Source organism: Haliotis rufescens, unplaced genomic scaffold, assembly GCF_023055435.1.
Source record: "Haliotis rufescens isolate VD_foot unplaced genomic scaffold, xgHalRufe1.0.p SCAF_5, whole genome shotgun sequence".
Classification (NCBI taxonomy): Eukaryota; Metazoa; Mollusca; class Gastropoda; order Lepetellida; family Haliotidae; genus Haliotis; species Haliotis rufescens.
Window position 1 is genome coordinate 20,065,443 of NW_025964223.1, and position 23,605 is coordinate 20,089,047.

The 23,605-nt window shown below is 40.3% G+C and overlaps 1 protein-coding gene across 1 annotated transcript; it reads left to right on the forward strand.

The window, feature by feature from the left end:
- Positions 1-1,117: 1,117 nt before the first annotated feature.
- On the forward strand, positions 1,118-22,820 carry LOC124139037 (CAAX prenyl protease 1 homolog). Its single transcript, XM_048383880.1, has 10 exons — positions 1,118-1,251; positions 2,800-2,946; positions 5,390-5,476; positions 7,262-7,378; positions 8,301-8,453; positions 10,054-10,195; positions 12,827-13,005; positions 14,217-14,381; positions 16,379-16,519; positions 18,842-22,820. Exons 1-10 carry the CDS (start codon positions 1,162-1,164, stop codon positions 19,067-19,069), a joined length of 1,449 nt encoding a protein of 482 aa, XP_048239837.1. The 5' UTR covers positions 1,118-1,161; the 3' UTR covers positions 19,070-22,820.
- Positions 22,821-23,605: the final 785 nt, after the last annotated feature.

Sequence of the window (23,605 nt, forward strand, 5' to 3'; positions counted from 1 at the left end):
CTAAGACGCCGCGTAACTCCATCGGCAGCATGTCAGGATCCGCTGTCGATCCTCTTGTCCGAATCCATGCAGGGATTCCAGATCGGAAAAGTATCTTTCCAAAGCTCGTTTCCAGTTAACTATTTTATATTCTTCAAAATATTATTTTTGTTTCATGTTCAAAAACATTTCCCTGGGTATTCTAGTATTTTCATTAAAGGCTATGAGATAAACTGCCGGGCAAACGAAAGTATACAACCACGTTTTTGTGTGGGTTAAATGTGAAACAAAAAGTGAAACAAACAATATTCAATGGTGATGTATTTAATACGGGAATCATAATTGTGTTTTGGACCTTACGTTTGCGACCCGTGAAGATCCGGGTAGAAGACGTCTTCAGCAACCCATGCTTGCCGTAAAAGGCGACTATGCTTGCCGTAAAAGGCGACTAACGGGATCGGGTGGTCAGGCTCGCTGACTTGGTTCATGCATGTCATCGATCCCAATTGCGTGGATCGATGCTCATGATATTAATCACTTGATTGTCTGGTCCAGACTCGGTTATTTACAGACTGCCGTCATATAGCTGGAATATTGCTGAGTGCGGCGTTAAACTCCAAACCAACCAACCTTACGTTTGCAGTGTTTCGGCGCTTGTTTTCAGCCTAGTAACGTTTTAATATCATTTGTTATTTGTGGGTCAATCAAATCAGATCAGATCAGTGATCAGTGATCAGAGAGTACTTCATTTAGTATTGTATCATATTTCGTACAATTTGTATCTGACTCACGATTATTGTAGTTTTAGGTTGTTGAATCGGACAAACACTCTTGCAAAATTTTATTTTTTAATGTCAATCATTTAGATGTTTAATGATCAGTGGATTTAGATCAGAATCTAGATTTACATTATTCATTATTTTTTTCTTTCCTCTTTCTTATTCATTTCGCTGCCTATTTTTCTTTAACACCAATTTAAATAATCTATCATCCAGAATCGCAGAGGCTATACATAATATACCTAATATACCTGATATATAAATATAATATAAGAACTAATATTGAGATCCTGAAAACAGTTAAGCAAACATTTTAGTGGTAATCAAAAGAAGTCAGGTCTATAAATTGTCTCCCTTATGGGCAGACAACTCTCATGTATGTTTCCATATCTGTTGACTAATCATGGAACTGAACGAGACGCTCATATTTCAATCAGTTGTTTGTTTCCTGTGGCTTGTTTACCTATGGGAAACATATCTTTCATCTCGACAGGTAAAATACATTTTATACTTTGTAAATCAAAACAGAAACACAAAACATGTGCCGCGGAAAAAATGAACGCATGCCGGATACCAGTGCGTGCGCCTGTCTTTTACAGGCGCTTCACTGCGTCTTTACAAAGGATTGAACATCTTTAATCAACATGATCAATATCATGTTTGTTTGAGGAAATATCTATTCACGCGTAAATCACCTCTTTGCTAGTGTTCATCTTGGAATCTCTTGTGTTATCGCATAATCTAACAAACTCATCATTATATGATCAATGTTGGATAGCAGCTGGTTACCGGTAGTTATCAATACATAACATAATGTTAAACATTTCCTGTTTCGTCGGATGTGGAGAATCAGGTATCCCAGAGGCATGTACTTCCCCGTCAGGTTCTCCATTGATTTCCCTTCGTATAGAACTTTCATGATATATATATTGATTTCGAAAAGATACCTAAAAATAAATGTCAGACTGGTTGTTATGAGCATAAAGATCGTCGATTTATTAATGACTGGTCGCAATTTTTCCAAACATCCATGTGATTAGAGGTAAAATCTGTAGCCAGCTTCTCAGACATGTGTTTTCGGTAACTATGTATCACAAAATCACTGACTATTTATGATTTACTTAGGTCTAGTACTACGTTCTATACTTTATGGGCCATTCGGCCTGACAGACTGAATCAACTGTCTGCAGTAACTAACTGATCATTCAATATAGCGGAAAGACGGGTGGGCGAGATGGGTGGATTAGGGGATGGTGGGAGTGGAGTCACCAAAATTTGTTATTCCTAAAAAAATGATACATTAAATGGAGGGGGCACCAGAATATGATACAGTCCTAAGACTACTACAAGACAAATGACAGGTCTTTTATGCATGATAAACCCCCTTGACTTGGAATTTCCATGTGCATACTTACTTGGATATCATGTCCAGAGGCATCACTGAAGGTGGATATATTTTGCACAGTTTGTTGTCATCATGGTAATTTATTTTAAAAAATTAATCAAAATATTAATGTAAATATTAAATTCAATGGGATAAATCATGGCATCTGGGTGTGTCATGTTTATGATTGGTATATTCATGCTAGGTGAGCTACATAACTCTTTTGAGATGGATCTTTTCAGTAAAGAAGCTAAACCAACCAAAAGACAAACAGGATAATTCCAGCAACACAACTAAACTCCTTCAGACCTTTCTGCATCTCAGCGTATGGGGGGTGGTCGGGTAGCCTAGTGGTTAAAATGTTAGCTCGTCACGTCAATCCTCGGTTCAATTCCCGACATGGGTACAATATGTGAAGCCCAATTCTGTTGTCCCCTGCTATGATATTGCTGGAATATTGCTAAAAACGGTGTAAAACAATACTCACTCATTCACTCACTTAGCGTATGGTCAGGTCAGTGGATCAATCCCTTGACTGCGTCATACCAAAAGACGTTGAAAGGTGGTACTCACGACATAAAAGCAATAATCTTGGACAAGCTATTAGTTCCCATTTCACGTCACCTATTCGTAAGTCAAATATTATGTTATTTTCAGAGGAATGTCTACAAGACAGCCACAAAGGTGCCAAGTGCTTTGGAAAATGTGCTAGATGTCGAGACATTTGAGAAAGCTCGGGTATATCAGCTGGACAAGAGCAACTTCAGCTTCTATCATGACGTGTACTCTCAGATTGAGTCAACAGTAAGTCTAGAGTCTTCCATCTTTGTGTCAGACGTGTACTCTCAGATTGAGTCAACAGTAAGTCTAGAGTGCTCCATCTTTGTGTCAGACGTGTACTCTCTGATTGAGTCAACAGTAAGTCTAGAGTCCTCCATCTTTGTGTCAGACGTGTACTCTCAGATTGAGTCAACAGTAAGTCTAGAGTCCTCCATCTTTGTGTCAGGCGTGTACTCTCAGATTGAGTCAACAGTAAGTCTAGAGTGCTCCATCTTTGTGTCAGGCGTGTACTCTCAGATTGAGTCAACAGTAAGTCTAGAGTCCTCCATCTTTGTGTCAGATGTGTACTGACAGATTGAGTCAAAGTTAGTTTAGAGTCCTCCACCTTTGGGTCAGACATGTACTCACAGATTGAGTCACAGTAAGTCTAGAGTCCTCCATCTTTGTGTCAGACGTGTACTCACAGATTAAGTCACAGTAAGTTTAGAGTCCTCCATCTTTGTGTCAGACGTGTACTCACAGATTGAGTCAAAGTTAGTTTAGAGTCCTCCATCTTTGTGTCAGGCGTGTACTCTCAGATTGAGTCAACAGTAATTCTAGAGTGCTCCATCTTTGTGTCAGGCGTGTACTCTCAGATTGAGTCAACAGTAAGTCTAGAGTCCTCCATCTTTGTGTCAGATGTGTACTGACAGATTGAGTCAAAGTTAGTTTAGAGTCCTCCACCTTTGGGTCAGACATGTACTCACAGATTGAGTCACAGTAAGTCTAGAGTCCTCCATCTTTGTGTCAGACGTGTACTCACAGATTAAGTCACAGTTAGTTTAGAGTCCTCCATCTTTGTGTCAGACGTGTACTCACAGATTGAGTCACAGTTAGTTTAGAGTCCTCCATCTTGTGTCAGACGTGTACTGACAGATTGAGTCACAGTAAGTTTAGAGTCCTCCATCTTTGTGTCAGACGTGTACTCACAGATTGAGTCACAGTTAGTTTAGAGTCCTCCATCTTTGTGTCAGACGTGTACTCTCAGATTGAGTCAACAGTAAGTCTAGAGTCCTCCATCTTTGTGTCAGGCGTGTACTCTCAGATTGAGTCAACAGTAAGTCTAGAGTCTTCCATCTTTGGGTCAGACTTGTACTAACAGATTGAGTCACATTAAGTCTAGAGTCCTCCATTTTTGGGTCAGACGTATACTAACAGATTGAGTCACATTAAGTCTAGAGTCCTCCATCTTTGTGTCAGATGTGTACTGACAGATTGAGTCAAAGTTACTTTAGAGTCCTCCATCTTTGTGTCAGACATGTACTCACAGATTGAGTCACAGTAAGTCTAGAGTCCTCCATCTTTGTGTCAGATGTGTACTGACAGATTGAGTCAAAGTTAGTTTAGAGTCCTCCATCTTTGTGTCAGACATGTACTCACAGATTGAGTCACAGTAAGTCTAGAGTCCTCCATCTTTGTGTCAGACGTGTACTCACAGATTGAGTCACAGTAAGTCTAGAGTCCTCCATCTTTGTGTCAGACGTGTACTCACAGATTTAGTCACAGTAAGTTTAGAGTCCTCCATCTTTGTGTCAGACGTGTACTCACAGGTTGAGTCACAGTAAGTTTAGAGTCCTCCATCTTTGTGTCAGACGTGTACTCACAGATTGAGTCACAGTAAGTTTAGAGTCCTCCATCTTTGTGTCAGACATGTACTCACAGATTGAGTCACAGTAAGTCTAGAGTCCTCCATCTTTGAGTCAGACGTGTACTCACAGATTGAGTCACAGTAAGTCTAGAGTCCTCCATCTTTGTGTCAGACGTGTACTCACAGATTGAGTCACAGTAAGTCTAGAGTCCTCCATCTTTGTGTCAGACGTGTACTCACAGATTGAGTCACAGTAAGTTTAGAGTCCTCCATCTTTGTGTCAGATGTGTACTGACAGATTGAGTCACAGTTAGTTTAGAGTCCTCCATCTTTGTGTCAGACGTGTACTCACAGATTGAGTCACAGTAAGTCTAGAGTCCTCCATCTTTGTGTCAGACATGTACTCACAGATTGAGTCACAGTAAGTCTAGAGTCCTCCATCTTTGTGTCAGACGTGTACTCACAGATTGAGTCACAGTAAGGTTAGAGTCCTCCATCTTTGTGTCAGACGTGTACTCACAGATTGAGTCACAGTAAGTCTAGAGTCCTCCATCTTTGTGTCAGACGTGTACTCACAGATTGAGTCACAGTAAGTCTAGAGTCCTCCATCTTTGTGTCAGACATGTACTGACAGATTGAGTCACAGTAAGTTTAGAGTCCTCCATCTTTGTGTCAGACATGTACTCACAGATTGAGTCACAGTAAGTTTTGAGTCTGGCTTCTCATGTCCCATCATTCCTGCAGGACCAACCGCTTCATGCTCAGGTTGGGATTGTGAAGTACCGGAAAGATGGAAAAGATGGAGAATACTTGACTTATGCAGTGTTTTCCTTGTTGTAGTTGATCCTGGTGTTTGGGGGGATGCCCTTCGTGTGGTCATTAGCAGGAGGGATGATGGCCAGACACGGATATGGAGCAGACTACGAGGTAAGAGGATTTACTGATACATTTTAGATTAATCAGCTTCTACTGTCAGTGTGTTCACCATCCTACGTATTTCAGATGCTACAGTCAGTGTGTTCACCATCCGACATAATTCAGGTCCCACAGCCATTGTGTTCACCATGCTATGTATTCTGTACTTCAGATCCTACAGTCAGTGTGTTCACCTTCCTGTGTATCTCAGGTCCTACAGTCATTGTGTTCACCATCCTACGTAATTCAGATGCTACCATCAGTCTCTTCACCATCCTATGTATTTCAGATCCTACAGTCATTGTGTTCACCATGCTATGTATTCTGTACTTCAGATCCTACAGTCAGTGTGTTCACCATCCTACGAAATTCAGATCCTACAGTCAGTGTGTTCACCTTCCTGTGTATCTCAGGTCCTACCATCATTGTGTTCACCATCCTACGTAATTCAGATGCTACAGTCAGTGTCTTCACCATCCTATGTATTTCAGATCCTACAGTCATTGTTTTCACCGTGCTATGTATTTCAGATCCTTCAGTCAGTGGTGTTGACAATCCTGTGTATTTCAGGTCCGACTGTCAATGGTGTTCACCATCGTATGTGTTCTGTTCTTCAGATCCTACAGTCAGTGTGTTCACCATCCCATGAATTCTGTACTTCAGATCCTACAGTCAATGTGTTCACCATCCCATGAATTCTGTACTTCATATCCTACAGTCAGTGTGTTCACCATACTATGTATTTCAGATCCTTCAGTCAGTGGTGTTGACAATCCTGTGTATTTCAGGTCCGACTGTCAATGGTGTTCACCATCGTATGTGTTCTGTACTTCAGATCCTACAGTCAGTGTGTTCACCATCCTATGAATTCTGTACTTCAGATCCTACAGTCAATGTGTTCACCATCCCATGAATTCTGTACTTCAGATCCTACAGTCATTGTGTTCACCATCCCATGAATTCTGTACTTCAGATCCTACAGTCAGTGTGTTCACCATCCCATGAATTCTGTACTTCAGGTCCTACAGTCAATGTGTTCACCATCCCATGAATTCTGTACTTCAGATCCTACAGTCAGTGTGTTCACCATCCCATGAATTCTGTACTTCAGGTCCTACAGTCATTGTGTTCACCATCCCATGAATTCTGTACTTCAGATCCTACAGTCAGTGTGTTCACCATCCCATGAATTCTGTACTTCAGATCCTACAGTCAATGGTGTTTACCATCCCATGAATTCTGTACTTCAGATCCTACAGTCATTGTGTTCACCATCCCATGAATTCTGTACTTCAGATCCTACAGTCATTGTGTTCACCATACCATGAATTCTGTACTTCAGATCCTACAGTCAGTGGTGTTGACAATCCTGTGTATTTCAGATGCTACAGTCAGTGTGTTCACCATCCCATGAATTCTGTACTTCAGATCCTACAGTCAATGTGTTCACCATGCTATGAATTCTGTACTTCAGATCCTACAGTCATTGTGTTCACCATCCTATGAATTCTGTACTTCAGATGCTTCAATCAGTGATGTTCACCATCCTTTGTGTTCTGTACTTCAGATCCTACAGTCAGTGTGTTCACCATCCTATGAATTCTGTACTTCAGATCCTACAGTCATTGTGTTCACCATCCTATGAATTCTGTACTTCAGATCCTACAGTCATTGTGTTCACCATCCTATGAATTCTGTACTTCAGATCCTACAGTCATTGTGTTCACCATCCTATGAATTCTGTACTTCAGATCCTACAGTCATTGTGTTCACCATCCTATGTGTTCTGTACTTCAGATCCTACAGTCAGTGGTGTTCACCATCATTTGGATGCTGTATTCGACCTTCACCTCTCTACCATGGAGCTTGTACAGTACATTTGTTGTTGAAGAAAAGCATGGCTTCAACAAACAGGTAAGCAAATGTCCATCAATTAATGCTAATTAGTGCAGGTAATGTGTGAATGTCATACACGGCACATGTCACACATCAACCTTGATAGCCTCATACTTAATTCAGGGCAGTCGGGTACCTAGTGGTTAAAGCGTTCGCTCGTCACGCCGAAGACCCAGGTTCGATTCCCGACATGGATACAATGTGTGAAGCCCATTTCTGGTGACCCCCGCCGTGATATTGCTGGAATATTGCTAAAAGCGGCGTAAAACCATACTCACTCACTCACTCACTCACTTATGCTTAATTCAGGCTAAGCCAATTAATTTGTTTATGTTGGTTTACAGAATTTTGTTTTGTTCTTACAATGTCGGTGATCAGAAAGAAGGTGTCACCAAGTGAACATATCTCAAATAACTTTGTGAATTTCACTGAATTTATTTCCCCTTAACTGTACTTTTGATGCACATGAACGCGCAACCGAATATGACCTATTAAAAAGATTAAATTCATACAGGTCCACATCACTTCAAACATTTTATTTTGTAGTTCACAATGATTCCTTTTCTTCAACACTGACTAGAGACAGTGGGGTAGCCTAGTGGTTTAAGCATTCACTCGTCACGCCGAAGACCCGGGTTCGATTCCCCACATGGGTACAGTGTGTGAAGCCCATTTCTGGTGTCCCTCGCCTTGATATTGTTGGAATATTGCTGAAAGGGGTGTATAACCATACTCACTCACCCACTCACTCAACACTGACTAATTGAGAAACTTATCTTATATAAATTTATGTTTTTTATTCCATTAGAGTTGGTATCAAAATATTTTTCAGAGAGTCATTTTAGTTACATGTTGCTATTTTTCATGTAGGCAAATCTGTAAACCAACCAACAAACAAATTAATCGTAGTTAGACCTAATTCAGTCTTTTTCTGTTTCAGACTCTGGGTTTCTTCTTCAAGGATCAGGCCAAGAAGTTTGTAGTGATGCAGTTGATCACTCTGCCCATCACCGCCTCCCTCGTCTACATCATCAAAGCTGGCGGAGACTACTTCTTCATCTATGCCTGGCTCTTCACCCTCATCGTCTCACTGGTCAGTCAGTCCAGTATAAGACCTTGCTGTTGCAAATATTGACTGCAGGTTACTGCATAGCTCTTTACCTCTGGGCAACCGTGATAACCCTGTAATGTTTTGAGTCTGTGCACTTTAAAATGACCAATGATACACATTCTATTAATAACTTTGCGGTCCTGCAGAGAATACAAAGGTTTCTTGTCATTAGTCAATATACTCTCAAATAATTTTTAAAAACATTTGGTTTGAGAGTATGATATCTGGTTTTCTTTCTGTATCTGAAAACATATCTATTCTTGACTCAAAATCCCAGGCCCCACCAGAGTATCAACTGGTCAGTCCCTAACACACATAATGGCTGGCTATGCCCTCTTTCTCTTGAAATAATCAGCGATGTCTCCAGTACTTGTTGCACACCGTCTTCAGTACGAGTGGGAATGTCTGACAGCATTTTGACTTCCCTCCCTTCCCCTTGGTTAAAGCATCATGGGCTCGTTCATGAGATGCCACATGTTTAGATGTACCCGGGTAGCTGTATGCTGAACTCGCATTCAGAAGTAGGGCTGTGTATTGACCAAAAAAATTCTATGGGAATATATTGGAAACCAAAGTGATTGACACTGATTGTACATGCAGATCTGATTTAGAGTCGCCGCCATTTTGTAGCCATGGATACAAGGGAGATAACAATGTGTGAAAAAAATCCTGCTTTTCTGCCATTTCGTCAATCAATTTTGAAGAGAAACATCATTTGTGAATGAATTTCTATGTAGCTTTTTGTTTAAGAGGGCATATTCAGAACGAAATGTGATCATTAGTCACTTGTAGTGTAACCATGAAGTTATAGTAAATTCTTGTCATTAAGGGGCGGTTGGGTAGCCTATTGGTTAAAGCATTCGCTCGTCACAGCGAGGACCCTCGTTCGATTCCCGACATGGGTACAATGTGTGAAGCCCATTTCTGGTGTCTCTCTCACTCACTCACTCACTCACTCACTCACTCACTCACTCTTGTCATTAAACAATATATCACGTGACTAACCACGGGTCTGGGTAGTCCTGTGGGTACCCAGGTTCTGCTCAGTACCCACTCAACCTGAATACCCGTGTTACCCTTCCCAGCCCTAGTATGATGGCGAATGGGTCCAGGGTATTTTTTAAAATAGAATAAGATACGAAAAGCTGGATGATTGAGAATGTGTTATAAGGTGCTGTCCTAGAGCTGAGAATGGGAGACTGTTGATGGAAGTGAAGCAGGGCACCCGGTCATCCCACAGATGACATCCTTACTCTGTCAGCATGCAAACACCTGTTTGGACATGTGAGTGAGTGGGTGAGTGAGTATGGTTTTACGCCGCTTTTAGCAATATTCCAGCAATATCACGGCGGGTGACACCAGAAATAGGCTTCACACACTGTACCCATGTTGGGAATCGAACCTGGGCCTTCGGCGTGACGAGCGCACGCTTTAACCACTAGGCTACCCGATCGACCCTGTTTGGACATGTGGACAAGGTGAAAAAAGGCGCCTCTGACCTCAGGTCAGAATGTCCATGGTTCAAGTCCCATCACAGAAATCTGTTGGTTTAATACCACTCCATGTGTTTTTTGTGTTTCAGATGCTTATCACCATCTATGCTGACTATATCGCGCCGCTATTTGACAAGTTTACCCCCCTCCCTGACGGGCCACTGCGGGATCAGATCGAGAAATTGGCCGACAGCATCTCTTTCCCTCTCAAGAAGCTCTATGTTGTTGAAGGTAAGTCTCCATATTGGTGAAGGTATGTCTCTCTATGTTGTTGAAGGTATGTCTCTCCATATTGGTGAAGGTATGTCTCTCTATGTTGGTGAAGGTATGTCTCTCTATTGGTGAAGGTATGTCTCTATGTTGGTGAAGGTATGTCTCTCTATGTTGATGAAGGTATGTCTCTATGTTGTTGAAGGTATGTCTCTCTATATTGTTGAAGGTATGTCTCTCTATGTTGTTGAAGGTATGTCTCTCTATGTTGTTGAAGGTATGTCTCTATGTTGTTGAAGGTATGTCTCTCTATATTGTTGAAGGTATGTCTCTCTATGTTGTTGAAGGTATGTCTCTCTATGTTGGTGAAGGTATGTCTCTCTATGTTGTTGAAGGTATGTCTCTATGTTGGTGAAGGTATGTCTCTCTATGTTGGTGAAGGTATGTCTCTATATTGTTGAAGGTATGTCTCTCTATGTTGGTGAAGGTATGTCTCTCTATGTTGGTGAAGGTATGTCTCTCTATGTTGGTGAAGGTATGTCTCTCTATGTTGGTGAAGGTATGTCTCTCTATGTTGGTGAAGGTATGTCTCTCTATTGGTGAAGGTATGTCTCTCTATTGGTGAAGGTATGTCTCTCTATGTTGGTGAAGGTATGTGTCTCTATGTTGTTGAAGGTATGTCTCTCTATGTTGGTGAAGGTATGTCTCTCTATTGGTGAAGGTATGTCTCTCTATTGGTGAAGGTATGTCTCTCTATGTTGGTGAAGGTATGTGTCTCTATGTTGTTGAAGGTATGTCTCTCTATGTTGGTGAAGGTATGTCTCTATGTTGGTGAAGGTATGTCTCTCTATGTTGGTGAAGGTATGTCTCTCTATGTTGGTGAAGGAATGTCTCTCTATGTTGGTGAAGGTATGTCTCTATTGGTGAAGGTATGTCTCTCCATATTGGTGAAGGTATGTCTCTCTATGTTGGTGAAGGTATGTGTCTCTATGTTGGTGAAGGTATGTCTCCATATTGGTGAAGGTATGTCTCCATATTGGTGAAGGTATGTCTCTCTATGTTGGTGAAGGTATGTCTCCATGTTGGTGAAGGTATGTCTCTCTATGTTGATGAAGGTATGTCTCTCTATGTTGTTGAAGGTATGTCTCTCTATGTTGTTGAAGGTATGTCTCTCTATGTTGTTGAAGGTATGTCTCTCTATATTGTTGAAGGTATGTCTCTCTATGTTGGTGAAGGTTTGTCTCTATGTTGTTGAAGGTATGTCTCTCTATGTTGGTGAAGGTATGTCTCTCTATGTTGTTGAAGGTATGTCTCTCTATGTTGGTGAAGGTATGTCTCTATGTTGGTGAAGGTATGTCTCTCTATATTGTTGAAGGTATGTCTCTATGTTGTTGAAGGTATGTCTCTCTATGTTGTTGAAGGTATGTCTCTCTATGTTGTTGAAGGTATGTCTCTATGTTGTTGAAGGTATGTCTCTATGTTGTTGAAGGTATGTCTCTCTATATTGTTGAAGGTATGTCTCTCTATGTTGTTGAAGGTATGTCTCTCTATGTTGTTGAAGGTATGTCTCTCTATGTTGTTGAAGGTATGTCTCTCTATGTTGGTGAAGGTATGTCTCTCTATGTTGTTGAAGGTATGTCTCTCTATGTTGTTGAAGGTATGTCTCTATGTTGTTGAAGGTATGTCTCCATGTTGGTGAAGGTATGTCTCTCTATGTTGGTGAAGGTTTGTCTCTATGTTGTTGAAGGTATGTCTCTATGTTGGTGAAGGTATGTCTTTATGTTGGTGAAGGTATGTCTCTATATTGTTGAAGGTATGTCTCTCTATGTTGGTGAAGGTATGTCTCTCTATGTTGTTTAAGGTATGTCTCTATGTTGTTGAAGGTATGTCTCTCTATGTTGGTGAAGGTATGTCTCTATGTTGTTGAAGGTATGTCTCTCTATGTTGTTGAAGGTATGTCTCTCTATGTTGGTGAAGGTATGTCTCTATGTTGTTGAAGGTATGTCTCTATGTTGTTGAAGGTATGTCTCTCTATGTTGGTGAAGGTATGTCTCTATGTTGGTGAAGGTATGTCTCTCTGTTATAAAGTATGTCCCTCTGTTATAAGGTATGTCTCCCATTGTTGTTGAAAGTATGTAGCCTAAGGCACTGCCATTCACATCCCTTGTCTGCCCTGAAACCTGTAATTGTGAGTTCGAATCCTAGATGCACCCTGATTGTCTTTCTTGGCTTGTCAGCACCATACCCATGCTCATTGGTTTCTCCAAAGTGGTAAACATCTAAACTTTTTGGACTTTCCTCCCACATTAAGCTGAAACACCGTGATATAACTAGAACACTGTTCAAAACGGTGTTAAACTCAACTGCAATGATGCATGTCAGTAAATACTTGGTTGGTTTGTTGTTTAACACCACACTCAGCAATATTCCAGCCATATGATGGCGGTCTGTAAATAATCTAGTCTGGACCAGACAATCCAGTGATTAATATCATGAGCATCGATCCACACAGTTGGGGTCGATGACATGCATCAACCAAGTCAGCGAGTCTGACCACCCGATCCCGTTAGTCGCCTCTTACGACAAGCATAGTCTCCGAGTAAATACTCAAAGACTAAAGATTTATCTGGAGCCATCTGTATAATCTTGCAGGTTCCAAGCGTTCCTCTCACAGCAATGCCTACTTCTATGGATTCTTCAAGAACAAGCGAATTGTGTTGTTCGACACCCTCCTGGAGGGTTACAAGTCGGAGGAAGAGAGGAAGAAGGAGGAAGAGAAAAAAGAGGAAGAGAGGAAGAAGGCGGAAGAGGCAGCTGCAGGGGATGCTGAGGTGAGGGAGTTTATGAGGAAGAAGGATCTTGTAGTTTTCTTCCGTGCATGTACACTGTGTGCATTTTGATGCCTTGTATTTACACTGTGTGCATTTTGACGCCTTGTATTTACACTGTGTGCATTTTGATGCCTTGTATTTACACTGTGTACATGTGATGCCTTGTATTTACACTGTGTGCATTTTGATGCCTTGTATTTACACTGTGTGCATTTTGATGCCTTGTATTTACACTGTGTGCATTTTGATGCCTTGTATTTACACTGTATGCATTTTGATGCCTTGTATTTACACTGTGTGCATTTTGATGCCTTGTATTTACACTGTGTGCATTTTGATGCCTTGTATTTACACTGTGTACATGTGATGCCTTGTATTTACACTGTGTGCATCTGATGCCTTGTATTTACACTGTGTGCATCTTATGCCTTGTATTTACACTGTGTGCATCTGATGCCTTGTATTTACACTGTGTGCATCTGATGCCTTGTATTTACACTGTGTGCATTTTGATGCCTTGTATTTACACTGTGTGCATTTTGATGCCTTGTATTTACACTGTGTGCATCTGATGCCTTGTATTTACACTGTGTGCATCTGGTGCCTTGTATTTACACTGTGTGCATCTGATGCCTTGTATTTACACTGTGTGCATTTTGATGCCTTGTATTTACACTGTGTGCATCTGATGCCTTGTATTTACACTGTGTGCATCTGGTGCCTTGTATTTACACTGATTGCATCTGATGCCTTGTATTTACACTGTGTACATTTTGATGCCTTGTATTTACACTGTGTGCATCTGATGCCTTGTATTTACACTCTGTGCATCTGATGCCTTGTATTTACACTGTGTGCATCTGATGCCTTGTATTTACACTGTGTACATCTGATGCCTTGTATTTACACTGTGTACATCTGATGCCTTGTATTTACACTGTGTGCATCTGGTATTATGCCTTGTATTTACACTGTGCACATCTGGTGCCTTGTATTTACACTGTGCACATCTGGTGCCTTGTATTTACACTGTGTGCATCTGGTATTATGCCTTGTATTTACACTGTGCACATCTGGTGCCTTGTATTTACACTGTGCACATCTGGTGCCTTGTATTTACACTGTGCACATCTGGTATTATGCCTTGTATTTACACTGTGTGCATCTGGATAGTGCTTTATTTTTCCACTGTGTACCTCTTGTGTTGCCAGACCAAGGAGGAATCGGATGAGGAGAATGAGAAGAAAGAGGAGGAGACAGAGAAGAAGGAGAAGAGGAAGCAGGGCTGTAATGATGAGGAAGTGTTAGCTGTCCTTTCTCATGAACTGGGCCACTGGAAACTCAGCCATAACCTAAAAAATCTCATCATTTCACAGGTAGGTCATAGATGTGTCCAGTGTCTGTGCTGGCTGTCTAATGTGAAGCATATCACTACAGACCTGATCATACCTTGCACTTAGCCATGTTGTGGCAATATAACTGGTCATACATTGCACTTAGCTATGTCATGGCTATATGACTGGTCATACATTGCACTTAGCTATGTCATGGCTATATGACTGGTCATACATTGCACTTAGCTATGTTGTGGCAATATAACTGGTCATACATTGCACTTAGCTATGTCATGGCTATATAACTGATCATACCTTGCACTTAGCTATGTTGTGGCAATATAACTGGTCATACATTGCACTTAGCTATGTCATGGCTATATGACTGGTCATACATTGCACTTAGAAATGTCATGGCTATATAAATGGTCATACATTGCACTTAGTTATGTTTTGGCTATATGATTGGTCATACATTGCACTTAGCTATATCATGGCTATATAACTGGTCATACATTGCACTTAGCTATGTTTTGGCTTTATAACTGGTCATACATTGCACTTAGCCATGATATGGCTATTTTACTGGTCATACATTGCACTAAGCTATGTCATGACTATATGACTAGTCATACATTGCACTTAGCTATAATTTGGCTGTATGACTGGTCATACATTGCACTTAGCTATGTTATGGCTATTTTACTGGTCATACATTGCACTTAGCTATGTTTTGGCTATATGACTGGACAAACATTGCACTTAGCTATGATTTGTCTATATAACTGGTCATACATTGCACTTAGCTATATCATGGCTATATAACTGGTCATACATTGCACTTAGCTATGTTATGGCTATTTGACTGGTCATACATTGCACTTAGCTATGTTTTGGCTATGTAACTGGTCATACATTGCACTAAGCTATATCATGGCTATATAACTGGTCATACATTGCACTTAGCCATGTTTTGCCTTTATGACTGGTCATATATTGCACTAAGCTATGTTTTGTCTATATAACTGGTCATACATTGCACTTAGCTATGTTATGGCTATTTTACTGGTCATACATTGCACTTAGCTATGTTTTGTCTATATGACTGATCATACATAGCACTAAGCTAAATCATGGCTATTTAACTGGTCATACATTGCACTTAGCTATGTTTTGGCTATATGTCTGGTCATACATTGCACTTAGCTATGTTTTGTCTATATGACTGGTCATACATTGCACTAAGCTAAATCATGGCTTCATAACTGGTCATACATTGCAGTTAGCTATGTTATGGCTATTTTACTGGTCATACATTGCACTTAGCTATGTTTTGTCTATATGACTGGTCATACATTGCACTTAGCTATGTCATGGCTATATAACTGGTCATTCATTGCAGTTAGCTATGTTTTGACTATATGACTGGTCATACATTGCACTTAGCTATGTTTTGGCTTTATAACTGGTGATACATTGCACTTAGCTATATCATGGCTTCATAACTGGTCATACATTGCACTTAGCTATGTTTTGGCTACATGACTGGTCATACATTGCACTTAGCTATGTTTTGGCTTTATAACTGGTGATACATTGCACTTAGCTATATCAAGGCTACATAACTGGTCATACATTGCAGTTTGCTATGTTTTGGCTATTTTACTGATCATACATTGCACTTAGCTATGTTTTGTCTATGTGACTGGTCATACATTGCACTTAGCTAAATCATGGCTATATAACTGGTCATACATTGCACTTAGCTATGTTTTGGCTATATAACTGGTCATACATTGCACTTAGCTATGTTTTGGCTATATGACTGATCATATATTGCACTTACATAACCAGATATTTTGCAAGGGAAAATAAAAAGTATTGATCATCTTGAAAACAAAACTTCCACGTACATGTTCCTAACATGTTGTAAATATCCTGTGAGAAACATTGTATAAGTTTGTCCTGTTCCTAACGCTGTTGTGCCAACATCACTGTATCTGTTAAATGCAATGTGTTTGGGGTTGCCATGGTTGCAGGTGAACATGTTCCTGTGTTTCATGGTGTTTGCCATGCTCATCAACCGAAAGGACCTGTTCCTTGCGTTCGGCTTCAACACACAACCCAAGCTCATCGGACTGTTCATCATCTTCCAGTTCATCTTCTCTCCTTATAATGAGGTAATACACTTGTCTTATAGTGAGGTCTGTAATCTGTGAGTCCAGGTAACTCTGGTGAAATCAACCAGATCAGCAAAATGCAGGACTCTTCAATCACAACTTTGTTTATCACTTCAATGAAATCTATAAGAATAAGCATGGTAATCATATGTCATAGTCTGAGTGACTCTGGGATCCTGATCCTGGCATGGGCAAGGGGGACAATTCAGCACAGCAAAATTGCAGCTCCTTAGAAAACTGCACACCTGCATATTCTCAAATTGTGGAGAGTGAGTGAGTGAGTGAGGTTTTACGCCGCTTTTAGCAATATTCCAGCAATATCACGACGGGGGACACCAGTAATGGGCTTTACACATTGTACCCATGTCGGGAATCAAACCCGGGTCTTCGGCGTGACGAGCTCACGCTTTAACCACTAGGCTACCCAACCGCCCCTCAAATTGTGGAGAGAATGTCAGCGGTTGATTACTTATTTACAGTGATTTAGTCGTTTTCTGCAAATCATGAAATTAATGCGTCACCAAATTAATGTGAGTGACGATACTTAACCTGTTTAGTGTCATGACAGTAATGATAGTGACCCTACTTTTGAAATTTAAGAGCTAGCAAAAATTGACAACATCAAGACTGAGGACATAAACTTTCATGTTGTAATATGGCGTAATAGTAGTTCGATTGAAGAATATTGTTTGCATTCTTCACTAACTTTCCTTTTCATGCAAGAAACAGTCAAAAAGATTCATTTGATGTTTTATAAATTATTTGTTCTTTAAACTATCTGTATATTACTGACAAAGGATGTGATTCCCATGAAGCATGTTGATTGGAAGACATATATGATGTATTTCTTAAAGTCATTAACACACATTGTGATTGGTTTCTTCTCTACTTGGGGACAGTAAAATGATGTCAAGTGTTTGGTTGTTAGGCATCATTAAATTGCATTTGGGAGTAGTGCACTTTACCGGGCACACTTTTTCAGATCCAATTAGTGCTGTGGGGGCTTGGACACGCTTCGGCGGGTCACCGCCTTGGCTAATTAATGCTTTAATTACCCGACGCTCTACCACTGGACCACGAGCGCTATCACATGTAATCAGTGCTTGTTTAGCACCCCCTTAACACACATGCATAATTCAGTAAACAATCAATTGTGCATGCGTGTGACATCACAGTCCAACCTCCCATTCATCTTTTCTTGAAACCACACCCGCCATTGTTTATGTCAACAAGACCGACCAATCAGATTAACCGGATTAACCCTTGAAAAGGTAAGAATTTATGGCTAACCCTTGCCCAAAGCAAGCTAACCCTAAGGACCGAAAAAGGGTGTGGGATTGTAAAGACGTGTCAGTTTCCCTAAGACCGAAAAGGGGTGTGGGATCTTAAAGACGTGTAAGTTTCCCTAAGACCAAAAAGGAGTGTGGGATCGTAAAGATGTGTAAGTTTCCCTGAGACCCAAAAGGGGTGTGGGATCGTAAAGACATGTAAGTTTCCCTAAGACCGAAAAGGGGTGTGAAATCGTAAAGACGTGCAAGTTTCCCTAAGACCGAAAATGGGTTTTGGGTCGTGTAGCGAGAGTCACCAGAGCTTGAGGCACGGTAACGGTATAGCGAGACAGGGACGCACTTTAGCGCGGTAATTGAACGGATGGTCGAGCAGGGGCTGTGCCCGGGAAACTGCATTGTTGCCTTGTATTTTGCAACTACTCTGAATACCATTTTAAAAGTCCTTCTTTATTTCTTGTATCATGTTGTATTGATACATGATCTCATGGCGGAAGGTCCGGGGTTCGATCCCCGGCCGCGTCATACCAAAGGACGTTAAAAGATGGTACTTGTTGTTACCCTGTCTGGCGTTCGGCATTAAGGGGCTAAAACAAGGACTGGTCGGCTCGGAGTCAGTATACTGTGTCTGAGTGGGGTATTCATGTTAAACTGCGGCATGGTATCTCAGTGAGCTAGCACTATAAATTGGCATCAGTCCGGACTAGTATAAGCAGCCACACAAACACACACACGTGCATGCACGTCGCTATATAAGTGCAATAATCTTGGATGCGACGTTAAACCCCATTTCACCTCACCTCACATGATCTCATGAAGTGAACATAATACCTTCTGTCTTAGAGCTATGTGTTGGCAAAGTCTAAAGTGTTGGACAACATTGACACTGATTGTACATGCAGATCCTATTTTCTACATACTTAAGCAAAGTTTATAAAGCATGGTCAGTCATCGCCATTTTGGATACAGGGGAGATAACTGTGAGCGAAAACTCATGTTCCAGCTGATATAAGTATGTATATTTGTTGTGTTCCAGGTTTTATCGTTCTGCATGACAATGCTGAGCAGAACCTTCGAGTTCCAAGCAGATGCGTTCGCTAAAACCCTACACCGAGCCACAGCCCTGAAATCAGCACTCATCAAGCTCAATAAAGACAATCTAGGTTTCCCTGTTTCTGATTGGCTGTTCTCCACATGGCACTACTCTCATCCTCCATTGCTGGAGAGGTTGAAGGCCTTGGAGGCCAAAAGCAAATCTGACTGATCAGAGACCAAACTATCGTTCCTGTTGAAGTGTGAAAGCTATGTTCATCCTCTCTGAAGATAGTGCGTTCCGATAGCCAAGAAATTTTAGTATTTGAAACATAAGATAATGAGAAATTTATGGAATATTCCTCTTCATCAAGCAGGTCATTTGAAACTTGCTTTTGAAAAAAACATTTCAAGTGATCAATTTAGTGAGCTTTTGATCTGCTATAAAAATTTGTTTATAATACTAATTCTGTTAATATCGATATCTTGATTTTAGAGTAAGAGTTATCATTCCTTGTCAAAACTCTGTTGCCATGGTTACCACGAAGTTTGAATTTTTCTTCCTAATGAGAAACAATAGGCAGTTCATAAAGAAATCCTAATAAAAGTGGTCATTTTAGAAACAATATTTTGACCATTTATTTTCATTACCTAAAGGTTCCCATTATTATCCAAACTGCATATTTTGTCCATTTCAATGACCTGTTCAGAAATTATGTTCCCAACAATTGAAACAATATATCATGTATATAAATACCCTTATATTCAAATCCGTGTGAATGGAACGTTTTGGGAGCCAAGTATCTTTTGTCTCTGGCAACTGTTTCATTTGATGTGTAAACAAAACAAGAAAACCAATGGAATACATGAGAGGTATAAGTGTCATTTTTTTTGCTTTATTGTGTTGTCAAAAATATGTTACTGTGATCTTGTTTTATCTTCTGTAGATTTGTGGACATGTTTAATTCTTGGGTAGGTTTTTCTTTCATCTCTTTCAGGCAGTTTTTTGTGGGAGTTAAAAGGGAAAGAAATCATGTATGAAAGTTATTATTTATTTATTTGTGAAGACTATTCTGAGTTTAATACATGAATTAAACAATGTCTTAAACCTGAGAATTTGTTACTGAGGCACTGGCATCTTATTTGTTACAGTAAAAAATATCATTATTTTGTTTTGTTCATAAAAATCGTGACCTTTTCAATCTTTTTTTTCAATGCATGTAGTTGCACTTGTTTAAGCCCATCTTGGATAAGAATCATTAACCAGCAACCTAGGGGCACGAGTGGCCCAGACGTCTAAGGCGCCGCGAATCGCTGTGTAGAATTGCGTCCCTTGGGCACGCCAGAAACCTATGATTGTGGGTTCGATCCCGGTTCTCCCCGATTGTTTCTAGGTTTGTCATCACCATACCAGTGCTCATGAGTTTCACTGAAGTGGTAAACGTCTGAGACCTGCATCACTTCGGGCTTTCCTCCCACATTAAGCTGACACGCCGTGATATATCTGGAATACTGTTAAAAGCGGCGTTAAACCCAACTCACTCACTCACTCACTACTAGCAACCTATACCTGTCGTAAGAGGCGACATAATGGATTGAGTGGTCAGACTCGGTGGTACGATTGATTGTCGTTGTATCCCGACAGCGTTGATCGTTGTACATATCAATCCCTGGATGTCCTGCTACAGGCTTCATTATTACAGACTGCCATCACATAGCTGGAATATTGCTCAGTGTGGCTTTGAACAATAAACACAACCTCTCCTCTACATGAGGTTGAAGGCTTGTCTGACAGTCTGGACCACGTCAGTGGATACTTGTCAACAAACCTGAACGGGATTAGGCAGTTCAGAGGTAACATTACCAGTAAGACTAAAGAAATGCCTGTTAGTATCACATTGCTTAAAGGGCCCAGGACTTATCACAGGATAATCATTCAACCTCAGGACATGGATAGAAGATTCAACAGGCTGTATCCAAAATTGTTTCCATAGCTGTCAAACTTTCACCTGAGATGTATTGTTCACTTTTGATTTATCATCATTAAAATTAGATCTTAGTTATCGCTACCCCTAAACACAGATCTGAGGACATCCCATTACTGGTCACGTCAGACCGACCTTTCGCAAACTTTGACCGACCAATGGATTGACTGACAGGAAGTCGACATTAGCCAATGAGAATGCAGCTATCTCATGCCTAACGTCACTAGTTTCAAACTGGCGACTACACTTCGAAATATATTTTGATAAATTCTCGATTAAAAATTTGAAAACTGAACAAAAGAACATTTTTGAATGGCTAATAGATGGTCTATGGATTCAGTCCTAAAGACTGTAACTGTCTTTTGTAATACCCCTTTGAGGTTGCATCATACCTGATCTGGTAAGCTACTCTGGTTGGTCGGATGAAAAGTCGCTGAGACGTGACCTGTAATGGGATGTCCTCAGATCTTTGTTTGGCAGTAGCGATACCTAAGATCTGATTTTAATGAGATTGGTTTAACATGATCTATGTGCAATGTCAGGCCACACTTGTTATTTTATGGTAAGCATATTTTGCCAACCAATTAGCTAGGTGGGTCAAATAAGTTAAATGCTTTTCTAATCCATCAAGGATGAAGCAATTTGTCAAATAACAAATTCAAACCTTTTTGTTTTTGACTGAAAGAAAAATAATCAGTTAAATCAATAAACTCAAAACTCAAAAAGAGTCACCTGAACTTATTATCATGCAGGTATCCTTCTAAACTGGAAAATTATCTTCAGTTTCTTCTTTGTGTGATTACTGATGACAGGTGCCTGTTTAAACATTACTCTGAGACCACTTAATAAAATCTGATTGGACCTTGGGAGTTCCTTTCATCCAATCAGAAACAGCCTTGCAGATGCCATGGACAGTTTGATCTCAAAGACATGTGAGCATCATTTGAAATTGTATGAATGAATCGCATCTTAAAGATGGACAGAAAATGTGACACTTTTATTATGGAATTGTTTTTGTGACTTATGGAACAGAAAAGACCTACTCCCTAACTGTCCATATGGTATTTATCCTAAAATGTTGCTAGAGAGTCATTTAGTATTTTACCACCTGTATTTTTATGCTTCATCTACAATGTGATAACAAATCAGTGTACAAGGTCAGCACTATTACAGTAACCAGGAACCATGCTGGATGTCATTCCACTAAGTGATTTTAGCGCTAAGATGACTATAACTAGCACTGACTTTGGAAGTTGTAACTCAAGGATCACTTTGTGGAAGGCTGTGGTTAAAAAAAGCAATCATAAATCTGTGTTGATCAGTCACAATCATAAGATCTATTTTGTCCTTGAACCAAAAGACAACATCCTTTGTTAATTAAGTAATCTATGAAAGCATAGAAACTGATAAAAATTGGTCACCTCAAGGATTGTTGATGCAATGATTTGGAGTCATGGTGTTAAGTGTCAGGGACGTGTTCCTCAAAACGATCTTAGTGCTAAGATCTCTTTGTATAATGGGCCCAAATGTATTAGGATTTTCTCTTTACTGTCAGGTCACACATCAAGTGTTTGCAGTTTTCCCACCCGTCAGATTTACGAATCTTAAGGCCTCGGTTTTTATATTTTCCAAAAGCAAATCTTCTGAAAAGCCTTACCTGAAGACATTTTTATTTCAGTTCATTCCACATCTTTGAAAGATGGCAGATCTTTCATTAAAGTGATAAAAAGCGTCATTTCTATGGTATTGGGGGCAAACTGTGGGATACTGCTAAACTTTGATCATATTTTTATGGTTGACACCATCCTGTACAACCAGGTGACCTAATTGTGTGATCATGTAGATCCTAAGACAAGAAGAAGAACGTGTATGTTCTGTTTATTTACATCTATACATGTGTCCTGTTTGTTGTGTGTGTACAGGGTCGTCTGTAACTCTCACTCTGTACAGAAGTCTTTGTTATCTATCAAAATAAACATGCCGATTTCACAACTATCAGCATCAGTTGGTTGTTGGTTTGTTGTTTTACGCTGCACTCAGCAATATTCCAGCTATATGACAGGAGTCTGTAAATAATTGAGTCTGGACCAGACAATCCAGTGATTGATATCATGAGCAACGATCTACGCAATTGGGATCGATGACATGCTTCAACTAAGTCAGCGAGCCTGACCACCCGATCCCGTTAGTCGCCTCTTACGACAAGCATAGTCGCCTTTTACGGCAAGCATGGGTTGCTGAAGACCTATTCTACCCTGGATCTTCACGGGTCGTAGACATATGTACTATACTATCAGCATCAGAATCATGTCTTGGTCTGAATGAAGCAGATGAATGGATTACCATCATGATGGTGAATAAAAACTGTTGTTTATGCAAGAGTAAGCAATATTATAATAATGATAAAAATATATCATGTAAATTATGTCACAGGGTTGTATAAACTCCATACCACTGCTGGTTTTAATGCAGTAACAGAAATAAGTATCATCTCAACGTCAGTTAAAATTTTGTCGTGCTTTGTGAGAAAGTTCCTCTGCTACTCCAAATATGGAATCGGCATCTTCGTCTTTTGACCAATGTCATCTGAATGTTTGTTGGTTTGAGCGCACTCCTGCACCCCTCTTAGTGTTAGCAGGGCATGGTTTTATTTGTTGGTTAAAAAAATAATATCACTACACCACCTGAAGCATCTGAATCATCACCCGTGGGGATTCAGAGGAAGAATATAGGTCTTCATCAACCTATGCTTGTAGTAAGAGGTGACTAACTGGTTTGTTGGT

What these genes read in the sequence shown, in the direction of transcription:
- LOC124139037 (XM_048383880.1), top strand. Translation starts at nt 1,162, where the DNA reads ATGGAACTGAACGAGACGCTCATATTTCAATCAGTTGTTTGTTTCCTG. An exon ending in ACTCTCAGATTGAGTCAACA is followed by an intron (nt 2,947 to 5,389) that starts GTAAGTCTAGAG and finishes TCCTTGTTGTAG; the next exon opens with TTGATCCTGGTGTTTGGGGG. An exon ending in TCTTCTCTCCTTATAATGAG is followed by an intron (nt 16,520 to 18,841) that starts GTAATACACTTG and finishes GTTGTGTTCCAG; the next exon opens with GTTTTATCGTTCTGCATGAC.